This window comes from Grampus griseus (genome assembly GCF_964374135.1).
Source record: "Grampus griseus genome assembly, chromosome: 13".
NCBI lineage: Eukaryota > Metazoa > Chordata > Mammalia > Artiodactyla > Delphinidae > Grampus > Grampus griseus.
This window is the reverse complement of record NC_139007.1, coordinates 81,254,030-81,273,917: the sequence shown is the minus strand read 5'-3', so window position 1 is coordinate 81,273,917 and position 19,888 is coordinate 81,254,030. Positions and strand designations below refer to the sequence as shown.

General features: G+C 43.2%; 1 protein-coding gene across 1 annotated transcript in view; it reads right to left on the bottom strand.

Annotated features, from left to right (window-relative positions):
• SLC22A3 (solute carrier family 22 member 3) overlaps positions 1 to 19,888 on the bottom strand; it is a gene marked incomplete at its 5' end in the record, with an annotated part of 87,345 nt that overhangs the window by 40,523 nt on the left and 26,934 nt on the right. The window contains 4 exons of the mRNA XM_082668813.1: positions 1,058 to 1,175; positions 2,020 to 2,188; positions 3,847 to 4,001; positions 6,377 to 6,480. Coding sequence (XP_082524939.1) covers positions 1,058 to 1,175; positions 2,020 to 2,188; positions 3,847 to 4,001; positions 6,377 to 6,480 — 546 coding nt within the window. The remainder of the gene's footprint in view (positions 1 to 1,057; positions 1,176 to 2,019; positions 2,189 to 3,846; positions 4,002 to 6,376; positions 6,481 to 19,888) is intronic.

The window sequence follows — 19,888 nt, the reverse complement described above, 5'->3', positions numbered from 1 at the left end:
TATTAAACATTTAAAAATTCCTCTTATGGACTTCCCTGGTGTTGCGGTGGTTAAGAATCGGCCTGCCAATGCAGGGGACACAGGTTCGATCCCTGGTCTGGGAAGATCCCACATGTTGCGGAGCAACTAAGCCCATGCGCCACAACTACTGAGCCTGTGCTCTAGAGCCTGCGAGCCACAACTACTGAGCCCACATGCCACAACTACTGAAGCCTGCGTGCCTAGAGCCCGTGCTCCACAACAAGAGAAGCCACTGCAATGAGAAGCCCGGGCACTGCAACGAAGACCCAACTCAGCCAAAAATAAATAAATTTAATAAATTTAAAAAAATTATTCTTAAATATTCCTTTTATAATAATCCTCTGTTATTCTGCATTCCCTTAGTCTTTGCAGCTAAAGCAAAAATCATATCTTTTTTATATGTTATTCTCTAATTATTCAGGCGTTGCTTCAAATACATGCATATGTCTTCGGCTGCATATCAAATCTTTGAAAAGACAAGAATGAGCTTTTAATACACAGCCCCCTTTTCTCTTAATGCAGTGACACAGAGGCACCCAAAAAGCCTTTGCTGGAGGAAGGAAGGAAAGAAGGGAGGAAGGGAGGGAGGGAGGGCAGATTATTCAGCCTGTCTAAGTCTAAAGGTTGAAATATTACATTACTGCCCAAGCTCTGGTCGGCAGAGATAATACTTCCAAGACTAAATTTAAAGACAAATCTTTAGACTTAAATTGAATGTCAAGAAAAGATTTATAGTTTGTCCAATTAAGATGAATGAATGATTAATTACTATGGGGCCTATAGTAGGTGATTCAAGTATAGTAATTCAAGTAACTTGGTGCAACTATTAAAATATGGACTAAATGACCAATTCACCTCAATTATAATGCTAGTACAACTTTGCAATTATTTCTTCTTTAATACACCATATGATTCTTCCCAAGGTTTTTTTAAAGTCAAACTAAAAATGATTAGTCATATATTTGATAATATGTGCATAAGTGACATTAATTCACCCACTTGAACAATACTTGTTACTAGTAATATGCAAGATTACCTCCGAGTAATTTGGCGAGAGATACTTCCCGTTGCATTTCGCAATGCTCCTCAGAATTTTTAATGCTTTATCTCCTTTCTTCCGAGTAATCAGCCAACGGGGAGATTCAGGAACCACCCTGGTGAGAAGAAGTCTTTTTTGAGTTATGCCTGCGTATCTCAAAACTTAAAAGTTTATGACTTGAATTTCTCTATTGAAATGGATCTTGCGATCAGATACATGTTTCGGAGATTCTGAGAGCTTAGAACTGGCTCTCTGAAACATAGATTATCTTTGTAAGTTTATAACGGACGGGAAAAAATGCTCACTTGATAATTGAATTATTGCTCATGATAAAAGTAATCAATATTACATTGCTCTTGCAAGAAGGCTGTCTTAGAATATACAGTCCTCAACTACAAAGATGAAAAACACTGGGATTTAATGAACATTTAGGAAAAGGTTAAGAACCTAATTTACATAAACTGGTTTGCTCATCTATTAAAATTAGATTAGAGGATGATTAAAATATGTTCATTCTAACAGGAGTCAAATGCATACACCGGTAGCTTTCCGATAACTTAATTTTCTGATGCTCTTAACATTTTCTTATTCCCCTGAGAATTCCTGAGTCACATTAGTTTGCTTAATAAAACACACAGACAAGCAAATCTTGTTCACTGCATTTAAACTGCGTGTTGAAATACTGGCAGATACGGTCTGTTGCCTTGTAGTTTTCATAAAAAGATTACAAAATAATAAAACATAATTCATACTCTATTTTAAAGGTGTTTTTCAATTTTATGAATTTAATAATAACTATTAGTCAAAAACCAATAAATAATCTCTAGAAATTCGCAAAGCCCACAGCCATTCTGGAGATGTTAGAAAATCTCGCCTTCGTTTTCATGTTGGTTTGGAAGCACAGATTCTACATTTCTGCGGAATAAGAATGAATTTGATAATGACCAAAACCACATTACCAGTAATAAAGGAGGAAGAGAAAGTTGGGCAGCGTGATGGCCAGCTGGATTCCTTGCCAATTGGGGATAAAGTAGGCAATTCCAGGGAGAATGATGATTCCAAGGGTGAAGAACATTTGAATCACTATTCCCACAATCCTCCTTTGTTTTGAACCTACTATTTCTGTCACTGAAGGAAAACAAACAGAGAGGTTAGGGAAGCACAAGACCAGCTCCAAAACAAACAAACAAACAAACAGACGTTACACCTGTGACGTCCATCCATCAGCGGCGCTAGAATACTATACAGGACTCTCAAAGATCCCGAAGCTTCCTTAGGCACTGCCCTGATGGGGATGTGCTTCTCAGACAGCTCAGGTCCCTTCCTCTCCCCCTCTCCTCTGCGTTATCAACAAGCATATGCCATCCTCCTACACACCCAGCCCAGCACCCTTCCGGGTATACAAAGAACATATGTGTTGGTTTTAGGAAAGCTTAGATGATGACTATTTTGAAAAGTAATTATAAGTATCAAAACATAAATATAATAAAGTGGCTAGATTTTATCAGTCTTTAAAGATTTGCATATTACAGTCTCTTTAGGTGATTCATCATGGACATTAGATTCTACAGATAAATTTTTCACTATCACAAGAGAGTTTCTATCAAGTGATAATTCTCTCCACAGGGGTGGACCTTTCATTTGTGTGATATTTCTTTGAAAATCACATGAGGAATTTTACTGTTGGCATCCTTTCCTCCCCTCCCCTCCTGCTGATCTGTTTCTATCTGTCCCTAATTCCATTCTGATCATCCTGGCGTATGTTACCTTATTGCTGCCCTAAGATCACAACCAGGAAAACTCACCTAGACTGGGGTCTCCTTAAAAACGCTTCATAGTCCAAAGTTATCCCTTCTGCCCCACCCATCAACCGTCAGTCCCCCCAGCTCTCTCTCTCCTTCCTCGCCCACAAAAAGATCTTCAAAGGGTCCCCAAAGCGGGCACCCCAAAGAGGGGCTGTCCAGCAGTAACAGAAGTGAGTGGAAGCCCACAGATCTGGGGTGATAATCAAAGAGGAGGTTTTGTATTTCCCTGGTCACAAATCCACCACGACTTTGAGTGGGTGCCCACCCAAGACACTACTGGAAAGGTAGCAGCCAGGACCTTCCCGGAGCAAAGAGAAGTTTTTCTTTCCTCACACTCAGACGTCCAACTTTCTAGGTATGGAAGATAGCAAAGGGTTACAAATGAACTTCTCCTTTTCAGGCCATATCTCCTGCACGGCAGAAAGTTCTCCACTTGTGCGGAAGGAATAGAATTAAAGAAATAATATTTGAGAGCACAGCAATGTTATCTCAAACTGTATCACAGAAATACATGGAAAATGCTTTAAAAATGTTTCAAGGGGGAATTCCCTGGTGGTCCAGTGGTTAGGACTCTGTGCTTTCACTGCTGAACGCCTGGATTCAATCCCTGGTCAGGGAACTAAGATCCCACAATCCACATGGCAATAGCCAAAAACAAAAAAAAGTTTCAAGGAACTACTGAAGTTTTTCTAAAGATTAGTCTCTAAGAAAACAAAGCAAGAAACCATGTGATAACCGTATGGCCGTGCCAGAAAGTGGTTCACCCCAGTATTTGGTGAGAGTCCATACTTGGTTCTCAAAACAAGATGGAACTTTAATTTCTAAAGAGTCAGCATCTTGCCCCTGCATCCTCCCGTTTGCAGAAATAACGTGGCAGCAGTGAAGCCTCGCCATACTTGCTGGAGGAAGGCTGACCAGCGGGACTTCTCACCCACCTAACCCTGGTTCTCAAACAGACAAGGAGGCGTAGCCAACTCTTACCAATCACGTAGCAAGTCATCCACGTTCCCTTTCCAAACACGCCTTGTAGGAAGCGGAAGACCACAAACACAGGGAAATTGGGTGCAAATGCCACCACAACACCAGCAATGCCAACACCGAAACAGGATATTAAGTAAATGACTATTCGGCCGTACCTTTTGGAGGAAGAGAAAGGATGAGATTACCTTAAACGTTTTCTTCAACACAATGAGAAGACTCTCACTGCAAGTGTTGTTAAAGTAGGTTTAAGTACAGAATTTGTGTCCTTTATAGGTTCATTATTACCATGTCAAGGATCGCTGAAAATGTTACTCTTTGTTTTAAAGCAAAGCCAGGGCAAATGAAAACATATGCCTCTGAAATGACATTACAAAAGTTAAAGCATGGAATGCTTCCTTTGGGATTGCAGTTTCCAAAGAGATGACCCTCTCCATTACAACGTTTTTTTTCCCATACAGTCACTCCAGTGGCACAGCTTGGACACTTCCTAGCATTTCTGTGGGTGGGGTCAGAGGAGAAAGGGACAGAAAGAAGTCAAAATGGTCATGACAGCCAGGAGGCCTGGCCTTCTGGCTCAAGTCATGCAACTTTGGGTGAATTCCTTAAACAATTCAAGATGCAGGTTTTGTTTGTTTGCTTGTGGTTTTTTTTTCTTTTATCTTTTCTACAGTGAGGTTGTAGAGACCAAACTGAGATGCTAATGTGAAAGCTCTTTACAAACTATCAAGTTCACAATAAATGTGATTTGTTCTTAAGTTTTGTGTTTTACTTTCACCATTTACGTAGCCATTATTAAAGCGCTTAGGCAAAAGACACAGGTCACCGCGGGCAATATTCTGAGAGTCTGATGCTAAGTGGTTCAGTATAGCTGAGCCAGATTATTGGCTGGTGAAGCCCTGTCATCAACGACCTTTGAGAGATTTGATTCAAAGACATTTTCCCATAGAAATTTCCATCAAATTCACACAGCATCTTGCTTCAGAGTCTCCAGAGACACAAGTCGTCTCGGTTTACCTAGGTTTTAAAATTCACTCTCTGCCCTTCCCACTCTCCTCTCACAGATATAGGACCTACTAAATTGCTTCTTGTCCTTTCCTTCAAGAACATAAGAGATTGAAGGAGCTGAAAGATGGTCAGCCCCGAGGTGAGGCAGCATTATTCACAGCTCTGTCTTCCTCCCCAAAGTACCGGGTCACATCTGAGGACAGATGCTCAGCCCCTCCTGGAACACAGGTAGGAAAAGCCCCCTCCTTTAGTCAAGTTACTTTAGTTTGAAGATACGTTGATTGGCTGTGAAAGAGAAACATGCCGAAGAAGCAAAACCTAATGCTTAAATTAGGAAGAGTAACAACAAAATGAAAGAAATACATAGTGAAAATCTGTAACTCAATTCCAAACGGCAGCCAGTTAGGAAAGAGAGGGTTGTGTGCGGAAGATTAAGGAAGGAAAAATGAATTGAAAAGGCTGTAAGGAGAAACAGTAGGAAAGACACAGATAAAAGACAGGGAGAGAGCACCAGACACAGAGGATTAAGGAGGACGTCACATGCCGAGGAGGGCTGGGGGACAACACACGAAAAAGACGACAGAGGAAGGGACAGGAACCAAAGGTGCTACCCATTTTGAAGTCCTGGTCTGGTCAAGTGCAGACCACCAACTGCCTACAGGATTGGGGGCATTTTGTCTTGAATTCTCCAATTAACTGCCGTTCTCAGCTCTGCAAGAGACACTCCCAGCCCTGCCCACTGCGAGCAGGGTCACGCTGACCCACTGATGCTGGGCTGGAGTGCTGGGAGCAACAGTGAGCCAGACATGGGGGACACGGAGAACTGTTAAATCACTGCAAGTCTGTTCATACCGAGAACTGGCATAAAGGAACAGTTAAACAGGAGTACAACAACCTACATCAATAATGTCTGAAACGGGGATATCTGAAGAGCGAGCACGACTGTCTTGAATATATACACTCACTTTGTGTCTGCCACTAACTGGTGTATTTGTGTATTTATGGATCTTCAAGAATAGATCAAATTCTTTTCATGGTTTTTGGAAAACTTTTTTTTTTGCAGAGTTTTTAATTTGTAGAATAAATACAAAAATTTGTTTTAATTAAATGAAACAGATTTGTAAGGGGGCGACCTTATGACTAAATTCATCAAACCGCGATCAGCGAGTCAAGCTGCGATCAGCGAGTTACCGAAGCCCATGGAATCACCTCCACGGCATCCAGCCAGCCAGCCGTGGGCCCCGCCATGAAGTCACGGCCTTGCGGCTCTGTGTTTCCTCTCAGATGCATTCATACCCCAGGGGAGCAGCCCCAACCTTTTGTACAGTTCAAGGGGTGAGGAGACGAAGCTTACAAAGGAAGGAATTAGTGCAGCCCCACAGGTATGAAGGTCCCAAGTGGAGGAATTCAGATTTTTTTCCAAAATTAGCAAGAATAGTTTTCTAATAGTCAACATGAAACATCTTCCTCTCCATAGGTACACATCATTTTCTAGATGTAAACTGGCTGCCACACCCATGCCTACCTGTCTGCTGCATAGCCCAAGGTGAATGCCCCGGCCAGGAAGCCCAGGTTTAGGATGGCTTGTGTGAGGTCCAGCATCCATGCATTGCCACACACGAGGTCAAACTGGGAAAACAAAGAAAACACATGGGAGACAGAGACGTGTGGCAATGCTTACCCTCAAGACACCCGATCATCTGTCCAGACCAGTGATCCTTAAACATTTTTGCTCATATGCTCCTTAAATAAAAATTTTAAGTGTATCGCAGATATTTTTACAGTGATATATAAACGTCTTCTTCATCAGTTTCGCTATCTGCCATGGATGTAATTTTCAGTACACGACAAAGGCTGACATTTTTCAATCGTTCTTTCAACTGTGCCTGATAGAGTACTATAGCCACGTGACGCCTACCACCATCCGGTGAAAACAAGTTCTTCAACAGCCTAAAATTTGACGCTAATCTGTTTTCTCTTTGAATTCTTGTTTTCATTCCCACATACATGTATCCTAATATTTTTTGTAGAAAATGTGTTTTGTGTTCATGTGTATTATGTTAATGGACAGGTAAATAAATACTTCTGCATGTAATAAATTATGTACATAAATTGATATTTAATTAACATGTTTTTCTGAAACATTAACATTAACAAACAAAAACATTAACATGTTTTTCTGAAACATTAACATGTTTCTAACTATTAGAATCCTTTCTGATTGGGTTATAACAGTTACTTTTAGAACACAATTGACAAAAACATAACATATGATGAATCTTGAAAAAGAATTATTACTCAGGAGTAAAATTTTGTTGGAAATGCACTGCCCCTTTTCTAGAAGAATGTTAAAAAAGCCCGGGGTTTTCCACTTAGTTCATGTAATCTGTGGTTGAAGTTTTTTTATTACTAGAATGAGTTAGGGCTCAACATCAATTCTATTCCTGTTTTTCATTTTTATAAATTTATGTGCCAAGAAAACTTGTCTGTATAAATAAATTAATGGGAATGGAGAGAGTTTTGTTACAGTATTGTTACTCAATTCTTTTGCTTCCTTCTCAGTGCCAAGATTTACAGAGTAATCTATCATCAAAATTATTTTTAACTTTTCTATTAACCAACATGCCATCTAAGACTCCTACAGTCTTGCTGTCAGGAAAGAAATGGAAACCACCAGACTTACAAAAAGTTGTTTAATCAAATCATTAGGGTCATTTACTTTCTTACCAATATTCCAAACTGTCCCACTGTTTGGTGCCCCACAGGTTTTAAAACCCCAGGTCAATACATCATAGGAAGATGGAAGAGAGGTAGGAGTCCTTCCGCAAAGGGGGAGAAGGATGTTAGGAAAAGGCCTGTATCCTCATCATGTCCATATCCTCAGACAGATCCATTTTGGACATATGTGCGTTGAGGCTCTGAAAACTGATTCCCTTCAGTGTAGCCAGGCCCTCTACCTTGTGATTTTCTCTGCACACCTCCAAATGGTATGCTTGCCTCAGTGTGAAGACCACTGCTCTAGACTGTAGCACGATGAGAAAATTAATGCTGTTGGAATAGGAATTGTGAGTGGTCTTATAGATACCGATTCAGAAGCAAACTGTAATAATATTTATTTATAGAACCTGACTTGTCTTGATTCTACAGCTAATGACCTGTCGACTAACACAGCTGGAAAAAAAAACTGGGGTCAGTAGTAGCTGGCTCACTTCATAGACTTACCGAAAAGATTTATGGAGATTAAAGAAGTAAGAATATACACATATATGCATAGTAGGAGTAACTTAAAAGAGATTTATTGTCAGTGTAGGTACTGGTTTTCCAAAGCAGAACAATTTCATTTTAAGTAAGCTTGCAGATGATTATTTTATCTGAAATAATTTCCCAATAGAATTAAACATATAAAGGATGCAATTAAAGTATATAAAATCTCAGAGGTCAAACAGGTGATTTAACCGCCAGAGAAAGTATTTTGACACAGAAAAATGTCAGCCAGTGTCAAATATAACCTCTCAAATCCTCCAGCTGAGCTTCAGATAACTTGGTTAACTAAAGATAGAGGAATGCTTTTCATAGATGACACAGCAAGGCCCAGCAAGAGCTATCCTTTTATGAACATACTTAGCTGCTTTCGAATTGCGTGAATTAAAATACCCCGAAATACTCTTTAAACACAAAGATATTCTCTAATATAAAACCAGTGATCTTGGATTTCCCTGGTGGCACAGCAGTTAAGAATCCGCCTGCCAATGCAGGGAACACGGGTTCGATCCCTGGTCCGGGAAGATACCACATGCCGTGGAGCAACTAAGCCCGTGCGCCACAACTACTGAGCCTGTGCTCTAGAGCCTGCGAGCCACAACTACTGAAGCCCACACGCCTAGGGGCCGTGCTCCGCCACAAGAGAAGCCACCGCAATGAGAAGCTCGCGCACCGCAACAAGGAGTAGCCCCCGCTTTCCGCAACTAGAGAAAGCCCGTGCGCAGCAACAAAGACACAATGCAGCCAAAAATAAATAAATAAAAAAGAAATAAATTTATTTTAAAAAAAGTGATCTTTTTCACTCTCCCATAAAAGAAATTGTCAAAAAGGATTTTTTTGTATTTTGTATCACAACAAAATTAATTTAAAATAAATGTTTAGGGCTTCCCTGGTGGCGCAGTGGTTGAGAGTCCACCTGCCGATGCAGGGGACACGGGTTCGTGCCCTGGTCCGGGAAGATCCCACATGCTGCGGAGCAGCTGGGCCCGTGAGCCATGGCCGCTGAGCCTGTGCGTCCAGAGCCTGTGCTCCGCAACGGGAGAGGCCACAACAGTGAGAGGCCTGCGTACCGCAAATAAATAAATAAATAGAATAAAGTAAAATAAAATAAAATAAATGTTTAAGTGGTTAAAGTGCTATCATAACTTAGTTTCTAAAGCACTATGATACCATCCAGACCACATATTGTCAGTCCGCTATACTTTGTTTTGCATCTCAGATGCTGGAGGAGTGGAAACTACAATTCTCAGAATCCTTGCCAGCAGGGGTTCTGTTTAGGTTCTGCCAGTAGGGGGCGCTGGTGCAAGATCAGAAGGCAGGTTGTGGGGATTCTGCTTCTGGCTGTGGCAGCAGCACTGGCTCCAACTGTAGCAGTGACAACAGTCAGTGCTTTTAACCACTCCCCGGCTACACAGGGGCAAATGCTGTGGAGCAGGGCAGGGGTTCTGCAGGAGCTGTCCTTCCTTGCTTTTCTAGCCTTTCCAAAACAGCTCAAACCCAAATCCTTTTATTCAATCCCTTCCCGCTTGAAATACCTAGCCTAGTTTCTCTTTTTATGACTGGGAGGCTGCCATCTTTCAAAAGCACAAAAGAAATTAATATAAACAAATTACATAACTTTAAAAGAAATGCACACACACACACATTTAGGTTCCCAGTAGGGAACAGACACTGCAGTCACAAGGATGGAAGGGCTTGGTTCTGACTCTTGCACGTACAGTCAGGAGTCAGACCCCTGCCTCCTGGGGCCGGTGCTTCCTAATCGGCTCTGAGCTCGCTGCCTGCTGCCAAAACAGCTCTGGGTCTGAGATATGTTTTTGTGTCTAGAGAGAGGTTGGCATGTACCAAAGCCAATGAACGTCATAGGCTGAAGACTTTTTCCTGAAATAAAGTACTAAAAGCTGTTTGTAGTTACCAGGGAGACCTAAAACCCATTTCTTGTCAAATTTAACTAAGTTTGAATCAAAGACACAAGCATTTACGTCTGTCCTAAGGCAATCTTCCAAGAACAAGGGAAGCATCTCCTTTTTTTTCCCTAAGTGTACAAGTTATTTTTAAATGCTCATAAATCCAGGTGTACCCATCCTGTTAATTTTCTTTTAAAGTCACTTTTATTTAAATTTCAAGTCATTTTTACACAAAGAGAGTTACTCCCCTTCGCATGAGCAGAAAGCCAATCTGATAAAAGATTCAAACAACTGTTCATGGAATGCTGGAAGGGATCACATTGCTTCATTTCGCAGAAAGCACAACTCTAGCCTCATTAGATACTTTCGAAGAGCTTCCAACCAAGTGATTTTTTTAGCTTTTCCTAGTCATTAAAATCCAAACAGACACTATGTTAACTTGGGTTGTCGTGATAAAATGCTGGAGCAGGTCATCATCAGATCTATGCTCAAGTTTTGATTTCTAAATTATCCTTAGAACCAGAGTAACAGAATATCTTCCAAATACAAAGGCCAAAGGTAGGAAATAAGGTAAAAATAATGCAGGGATGCAAGAGACTTAGGACCTCAGGAGGGGGGCTTGCCCGCTCCTGAAACCACAGGGAATGACCCCTGATGACCGGCAGCTGGCTTTTCCATAGATGTCTCGTTTAGCCTTCTTGAACAAATTCTCACGTGAGAGATTCTAAGTTTAGAGGAACATCACGGTATTTGACTCCAGTGTGCCTTTGGTTTGACCACTGGGTGTAGGGTGCCTCTGGCTACACTTAGCACCGGCCAGACAATCACACGTTGACCCCCATGGATGGATTCCATTTCTAATCAACAAGCCGCCACCACAGAGCCTAATAATGGTTAAAAATAGTGTAATCATAAAGAAAATCATTTGGGTTGGGTCTCCATGAGGGGGAAGGATGTCATTATTAATTCTAGTTTCAATGAAAATTTCTTTAACATGATCCGATAGCATTAGCTGGGTATCTTAATACCAAAAAGTTAATGCTTTTCTGATCTGTATGAAGCATCATGATGAGCTGCAGGTATGAAAACTAACCATCAGGTATTTACAGCTTCCAGTGGTGGGCCTGGCATCATGCAGACGAGGCTGGGAGCAGTACCAGGGATGAGCAGGCTTTGCTTCTGCCTCTGTGAGGAGCTTATTATACGGCTTAGAAAGCCAGGATCAATTCATGGGCAGCAAATGCAGAGGAATTGACATCTGAATGGAATGGGATTGACTATAAATGCGTGAGGGCCTCAGGGAAAGAAAGGACTGCTGGGACCCAGAGCCGTCAGATTCGTGAAGAAGGTGGGACCTAAACAGATCCTTCAACAATGAGTTGCATTTAGAAGGGAAAAAAAGGGAAAAGAAGGGTACTGAGCAGGGCGATGGGCAGCCGACGCTCAAGGACAGAAGCGTGCGGGCCAATGAGGTTCAGATCTGCCTGCAGCAGTGGAGGTGCCAGGCTCAGGTTTGAAGCTGAAGAAGCACCTGTGTCTGTGCCCCCAGCGGGGAAGGGGGCGCAGGTCCCGCAGGGACAGAGTTTCTTATTCAGGACACCAGAGGCATCAAGAGAGCTCACAACAGGGAGGAGGAAGTTCTAAAAGCTAGAGGAAGAGTCTGGAAGGTTGCAAATGGAGAGGTCCAGAGCAGAAGCCCTGGTGCCGGGACAGAACGAGATTCCAAGGAGATGATAGCAAGACTCAGAGACGAGACAGGAAACCCAAGAGTCTGCAACCATCACCTAGAACAGGTGATTTCACAGGCATAAAGAGGCACCACTGTGTGATGCAAGGTTTATAGAGCATCACCTGTCATATCAGCTGCTCTCCAAGGTGGATAATAAAAATAATGCCTCATCATTTATTAACTAAAGACCTTCGTGACTCACCCTCAAATCAACGTTCAAGCTGTTTTATTTCTTTGTAGTGAAGACAAGCAATTACTCATCTGAAAATGTTTACAATTTCTCTAAATAACTGAGACTATGTGAAGATGAGAGGAAGATGACAGGCTCTGAATCTGGACAGATCTAAGGGCAGAGAGGAACCGCGGCTCTGGAGTCAGCCCAGGTGTCGATCTAACACTCCTAGCTTTGTGTCCCTTGGTGATTTTCTTAGTGTCTTTAACCCTCTGTGTCCCTATCTATAAAAGGGGGTAAGAACTGGACTGATGCTGTCACTCAGGTAATATATGTAAAGTACTTAGCCCAATGCCCGAGATATTAAATACCCAATAAACGTTCCCAATTGCATTATGATTACTGATCTAATGTTGATGATAATAAATAGCATAATGAATGGTTTTATTATTTTTTTAATAAATGTATTATTTATTTATTTTTGGCTGCATTGGGTCTTCATTGCTGCGCACGGGCTTTCTCTAGTTGTGGCAAGCGGGGACTACTCTTTGCTGCAGTGCATGGGCTTCTCATTGTGGTGGCTTCTCTTGTTGCGGAGCATGGGCTCTAGGTACGCGGGCTCAGTAGTTGTGGCACTCGGGCTCAGCAGTTGTGGCTCGCAGGCTCTAGGGTGCAGGCTCAGCAGTTGTGGCACACAGGCTTAGTTGCTCCACCGCATGTGGGATCTTCCCAGACCAAGGATCCAACCCATGTCCCCTGCATTGGCAGGCGGATTCTCAACCACTGCACCACCAGGGAAGTCCCAATGAGTGGTTTTAAAATGTGGTTTTCAACACTGACTGCTCGTTAAAATGACTTGGAGTAAGTGAAAACAAGCCTAAGCTCCGCTCCAGACCAATTAAATCAGAACCTAGTCTAACAAGAAGGTGAGTTTGAAAACCACTCCTATGGAGCTTATCAGTGATTTACATGCCTGCTGGCGGGTAGTTAATTTTTGCACATTGTACTGGGTTGAATAGTGTCCTCCCCACCCCTCCCCCAATTTATGTCTATCTGGAACCTCAGAAGATGATCTTATTCGGAAATAGCGTTTTTGCAGATATAATTAGTTAAGATGAGGTCACACTGGATCAGGGTGGGCCCTAATCCAATGACTGGTGTCCTTATAAGAAGAGGAAGCAGAGGCACAGACACACACCTGGGGGGGACACCATGGGAAGACATAGGCAGAGATTGGAATGATGCATCTACAAGCTAAGGACCACCAAGGGTGGCCTGTGTGTTTGCTTGCTAGGGCTGCCATGATGCAGTGTGGCTTAAGCAACAGAAATTTATTTCCTCACAGTTCTGGAGGCTCGAAGTCTGAGATCAAGGTGTCAACAGAGTTGGTTTCTTCTGAGGCCTCTCTCCTTAGCTTGAAGACAACTGTTTTCTCCCTCTGTCTTTACCTGGTCTTCCTCTGTGTGTATCTATGTCCTAATCTCCTTCTAACAAGGTCATTAGCCACTTGGATTAGGGACCACCTGAACAACCTCATTCCAACTTAATTTCCCCTTTAAAGAATCTGAAAAAGAGTGGATATATGTATATGTATAACTGAATCACTTTGCTGTACACCTGAAAATAACACAACATTGTAAGTCAACTATACTCCAATATAAAATAAAAATTAGGGGCTTCCCTGGTGGCGCAGTGGTTGAGAGTCTGCCTGCCGATGCAGGGGACATGGGTTCATGCCCCGGTCCGGGAAGATCCCACATGCCGCAGAGCGGCTGGGCCCACGAGCCATGGCCACTGAGCCTGCGCGTCTGGAGCCTGTGCTCCACAACAGGAGAGGCCACAACAGTGAGAGGCCCGCGTACCGCAAAAATAAATAAATAAATAAATAAAATAAAAATTAAATTAAAAAAAATAAGGCTTAGGGAAGCCACTGAAGGATTAAAAAAAAAAGACTCTATCTCCAAAGACAATCACGTTCTGAGGTGCATATGAATTTGGGGGGGTTATATCTTAGCCCATAACAGCAGTCAACCCTGGAAGTTACCAGAGAGGTATGGAGCGGATTCTCCCCTAGAGCCTTCGGAGGGAGCAGGCCTTGCTGACACCTTGCTGGATTTTTGTGTTTTCTAATGCAGGTCCCATATCTTTACTATTAAGACATAGTGGGCTTTGCTGTTATTCTCTCTTTTTACCTTTGGTCTTTTGTAAATAACTGCAAGCAGGTAACATCTTTATTTTAATGATATTTATTCTGGTTGCAGATAATTGCTATTGGTTTCTTAAGCTATATCTCAAAATAACATACCCACATTTTCTGATAAAGCTGATTTCTAAGAAAATAAGAATAATGAATAAGGAGGTTTCCAGTCCTCAAAGGGAAAAATGGCTAAATTCAGAAGGACAGTGTAGAGAAACAACTAAATGGGGGATTAAGCTCATAATGAAATGCATCTCTATGAGCATTTTACCAGAAAATGTTTTACTAGGAAAAAAGTAGAGATTTAGAAATACATAGGAGTTTGGTAAATCATTCTGTTCATAATATTAAATGACTTAACACAGTGGTTCTCAAACGCGTGGGCCAGCAGCACAGCATCATCCGGGAACTTGTGAGAAATGCAGGTTCTTGGGATCCACCTGCAACCCACTGAATCAGAAACTGGGGTGGGACCCAGAAACCCGTGTTTGAACAAATCCTCCAGGGGATTCTGCTGCATGCTCGAGTCTGAGAACCACAGAATCTAACATGTTACTTACATTAGTAATTTTTCAAATTGGACACTGCTGTGGACCCCACTTCACTCCCCCTATCCCCCTCCCCACCTGCAGGTTCTCCTCCTGGTAGAGACTGAATACCTAAGTTTTGTTTCTAGGTCTGTTTTCTAGGGAATATAAGCTGGAAAAAAAGATATAGGACCACTTCATAAGATTTTGTTAGAATAAGTAAAACGACTTAAAGAGATACCCTAAACATAAAGGATTTCACTTGAAGAATGCAGTTAAGAATAAAGCCACAACGCCCCATTGCGCCTGAGCCTTCTTCCGCCTGCATTCTCTTCTCTCTTTTCCTTTTTCCACAGCCCAGCCCACCCAGATGGAGGGGAAAGCAGAGGCTTCAGAAACAAAGCAAAGAGGGATTAGAAAATAGACAGTGAGATAAAGGGGCTGGACAAAGAGGAAGGCACCGGGAGGTGAAACCAACATGGTAACTGAGACGGATGCCCTGCAGGGCTGCTCTTCCCCACGAGACGGTGCAGCAGCTGCCTTGTATGCTGGAGACTCTCACGACGCCACGGGTGGGGCTGTGTGTACCACCAAACGGCACAGTTGGTCATGGGTGGGCCGTGTCTATCTAAAGGGGTTGGGTTCAAAGCTGAGGAAACCACGACCTGCTCAGGCAATAAGACTTAAGAAATCCACATTGGCTTCCAACTGCCAAGGGCCACAGAGATCCACATATTTATGAATTCCTCTCTCTCCCGATTTCCAGATAAAAGGGCCCAACCAATACAATCCTAAAAATTGCAAACCACAGACAGAAACTAGAGACATGTCCTGCCCAGAGACCTAAAGCTTCGGGAGTTTCATCAGAAAGCAAAGGGGGTCTGAGTCCAGCCAGGTGGGCACCACCTGCTGCCACAGAACCTGTCTAAGGGAAGCAAGCCTGTCGGGGAGCTGAGCAAAGACACTCAAGCCTTGTCCCCTCCCCTCTCTATGCCCCTCACTCACAGCTCCTGGGCTGGAGCCAAGCCTTGAGGAAGTGGGAGGGTTCTGGGCATCCAGCTGGTGCAGGAGCCTGCGGTGTGGGCTGCCGGCAACCGGCTGGGAGGGCTGGGCCTGAGTTGCACGCATGTCCAGAGGGGGTTTGCGGGACAGATACTCCAGGGTCAGCTGCTGAATGGCTGGAAGCAGAGGCGGTTCCTTCCTTGCCCAGCTGTCTTGTGCAGCCATGTCAACCCCCCACGAGGAGAAGCTGCTAGAACTCTCTGAGCCCATGGAGGTCTCCTCTTGATCCCATGCAAACCAGAGAAGAATCACAGTCAGTGGGAACCGGCAGAACTGAACAGACACCGCGTACCCCTTACCAGGCTCCGAGTTGGCCACGTGCCCATCTGCAGACACAAGCAGAGGAAAGCGCCCAGGCTGGGGCAAGGCTCTGAAAGTCAACCGAGAACCATCTGAATGTTCAGAGCAAATGGTTCTCGGTGATAAGTGGCTGCAAGAAACAGGATCACTAAGAACCCTAATTCAGAGTTTCGGTGAGACGCCAGGGGCCATCACATTGATAAAGTAAGAGCGGTTCGTCGGGGGAAAAGGAGCAATCTGCAAAAAGGAATTGCTGGAGATTAAAAGCGTAACTGCTGAAATTAAAAACAAACGGAGGCAGTGAGTAGCACTGAGCAACGCTGGGGACGAGCGAGTTAGTGACTTCGAACATCCGTTTGAAGAAGTTTTCCAGGAACCTGAGAAAAAAGGCAGAGGAGACACCTGAGAGAAAAGAAGAGAAGCACAGAGCAGTCCAAGGTGCTAACGCTGGTTTTTCCATAAATGGGAACCCATAAGGGGGGAGGAGAAGTTATGATAAGGTGCAGAGAGAAATTCTGTGAGTGGAAGGAAGATTTGAGCCCAGTGACCGGCAGGAGAGGTCCCACTGCATTGTAAATACCTGCACTTCAATCCCCATACCCACCCTCGCTTCAGAGACCCCTGAGTGTGTGTAGGGGGCCTGGAGATGAAAGATGTGTTTCCTCTGTACTCAGCACCACAGGCACCTGAGCTTCCTCCCTCTGTCCCTGCCCTTGTCCCATCGCACACCCTCCTGCCCCCAGCTTGGGATTCAGCTTTCTCTGGGGTAGTTAAGTCAGGCATTGGTCTATATTTATTGATATGGAAAGAGACCTACACTTTAGTAGATTTAAAAATCAGGTTACAGGGCTTCCCTGGTGGCGCAGTGGTTGAGAGTCCGCCTGCCGATGCAGGGGACACGGGTTCATGCCCCGGTCCAGGAAGATCCCACATGCCACGGAGCTGCTACGCCCGTGAGCCATGGCTGCTGAGCCTGTGCGTCCGGAGCCTGTGCTCCGCAACGGGAGAGACCACAACAGTGAGAGGCCCGCGTACCGCAAAAAAAAAAAAAAAAGAAAAATTTAATCAGGGAAGTGAGAAAATGAGGAAACAAAGGAAGGCAGTCAAGCGAGACAAAATAATAATAGTTTGGCCATAAAACAAAATCAAGGGCTACAGTTCCTCCTCAAGGGCTATAGATAATATCCTGAGCCATATCCTTGAGTTGTTTTGCAGATACTAAAGCCTCCACCAGGTGGAAGAAGTTAACTATATACTGACAACCAGCACGTAGACCCCAGACCAGTTGGAAACAGAAGGTTGATGATGATGATTCCAGAAATACCACCGTTACCTCACCACCAACCAATTGGAAGAACGTTCATGAGCTGATCACGCACCCTGCAACCCTCTCCCTCACCTTGCCTTTAAAGACCCTTCTCTGAAAGCCATCAGGGGGCTTCCCTGGTGGCGCAGTGGTTGAGAGTCCGCCTGCCGATCCAGGGGACACGGGTTCGTGCCCCGGTCCGGGAAGATCCCACATGCCGCGGAGCAGCTGGGCCCGTGAGCCATGGCCGCTGAGCCTGCGCGTCCGGAGCCTGTGCTCCGCAATGGGAGAGGCCACAACAGTCAGAGGCCCACGTACCGCAAAAAAAAGAAAAAAAAAATCTCTGTGCCAGAGAATATTCAATGGAGAAAAACAGTCTCTTCAGCAAGTGGTGTTGGGAAAGTTGAAGAGCCGCATGTAAATCAATGAAGCTAGAACACACCCTTCACACCATACACAAAAATAAACTCAAAATGGCTTAAAGACTTGAATATAAGACAAGACACCATAGAACTCCTAGAAGAGAACATAGGCAAAACATTCTCTGACATAAATCACACCAATGTTTTTCTTAGGTCAGTCTCCCAAGGCAATAGAAATAAAAGCAAAAATAAACAAACGGGACCTAACCAAACTTAAAAGCTTTTGCACAGCAAAGGAAACCATAAACAAAATGGAAAGACATCCTGTGGACTGGGAGAAAATATTTGCAAATGATGTGACTGACAAGGGATTAATTTCCAAAATGTGCAATCAGTTCCTACAATTCAATAACAAAAAAGCAAACAACTCAATTGAAAAATGGGCAGAAGATCTAAATAGACATTTCCCCAAAGAATACATACAGATGGCCAATAGGCACATGAAAAGATGCTCAGTATCAGTAATTATTAGAGAAATGCAAACCAACACTACAATGAGGTACCACCTCACACAGGTCAGAATGGCCATCATTAAAGAGTCTACAAATAACAAATGCTGGAGAGGGAGTGCTGAAAAGGGAACCCTCCTACACTGTTGGTGGGAATGTAAATTGGTGCAGCCACTATGGAGAACAGTATGGAGTTTCCTCAAAAAACTAAAAATACAGTTTCCATATGATCCTGCAATTCCACTCCTGGGCATATATCAAGACAAAACTATAATTTGAAAAGATACATGCACCCCAATGTTCATAGCAGCACTATTCACCATAGCCAAGACATGGAGACAACCTAAATGTCCATCAAATGGGTAAAGAGGATGTGGTGTATATATACAATGGGATATTACTCAGCCATAAAAAAAGAATGAAATAACACCATTTGCAGCAACATGGATGGACCTAGAGATTATCATACTAAGTGAAGTAAATCAGACAGAGAAAGACAAATACCACATGATATCTCTTAGATGTGGAATCTAAAATACGACACAAACGAACATATCTATGAAACAAAAACATGCTCACAGATATAGAGAACAGACTTGTGGTTGCCAAGGGGGTGGGGGGTAGTGGAGGGAAGGACTGGGAGTTCAGGGTCAGCAGATGTAAACTATTATATAAAGGATAGATAAACAACAAGGTCCTACTGTAGAGCACAGGGAACTATATTCAGTATCCTGCGATAAACCATGATGGAGAATATATATATGTATAACTGAATCACTTTGTGTACAGTAGAAATTAACACCACTTTGTAAATCAATTATACTTCAATAAAATTTAAGTCTTTGTGCCCAAACTAAGCTTTCTCAGGAGCCTCTGCAGATGGCCTCTTCCTCCGTTTGTGTTCACTTCGTTTATTTTTTGTTCTCTCGGTGGTTTGTATTTGAGAGCCGGAATAAGTGGGATTTGACAATAGAATTATATTCATAACATTTCCAATTGTTTAGAATCAGGAAAAGAGGCTTGAGAAAACAATCTCAGCAGAGTCTGGGCAAGGATTTTTGGTTAGAGCACTTCAAGGAAGTCTGGGACAATGGGATTATTGACTAAACCCCACCTGGAGAACACTGCTTTGCAAGTGTTTCCCCATTGTGACTGCTGAGTTTATAATTATAATATTTGACCCAAAGCACAGAACAAACTTTGTAATCTATATTACTCTGAACACTATTTCTAGCACACACACACACACAGCAGTGTATTTCCCAAAGTCCTTAAGATGCCCGGAACTGCCCTTGTCCAGGTGTTGGGGGTGTTAGAAGGAAGGCTTGAAAGGCATCTCAGCTCCTTTCCCAGGACTGAGATGCACTTTGACTCTGTTAGTTCCAGGGCACAATTAACGTATCATCCAGGATTGCCACTCTAGTTCCTCATGGGACCCAAGACCACATTACCATTAGTTGTTCAAGGTCCCACACTGAAAATCTTTGCTTCTTACTACATTTTAAAAACAAGTTGTTTTTCCCTATGATTACTTGGAGCTATTGAAACAAACAAAAAAAATGTAGATGGACTTCATGAAGACCCTGTTTTAAGGCTCCTTAAAGCAGATGTCAGGGCGGGTAGTGCCTTGAACACGCATTAACCAAATAAGCAGGACACAGCAATACAGCAGCTCAGCAGCCTGGCCATTTGAGTCCACACATCC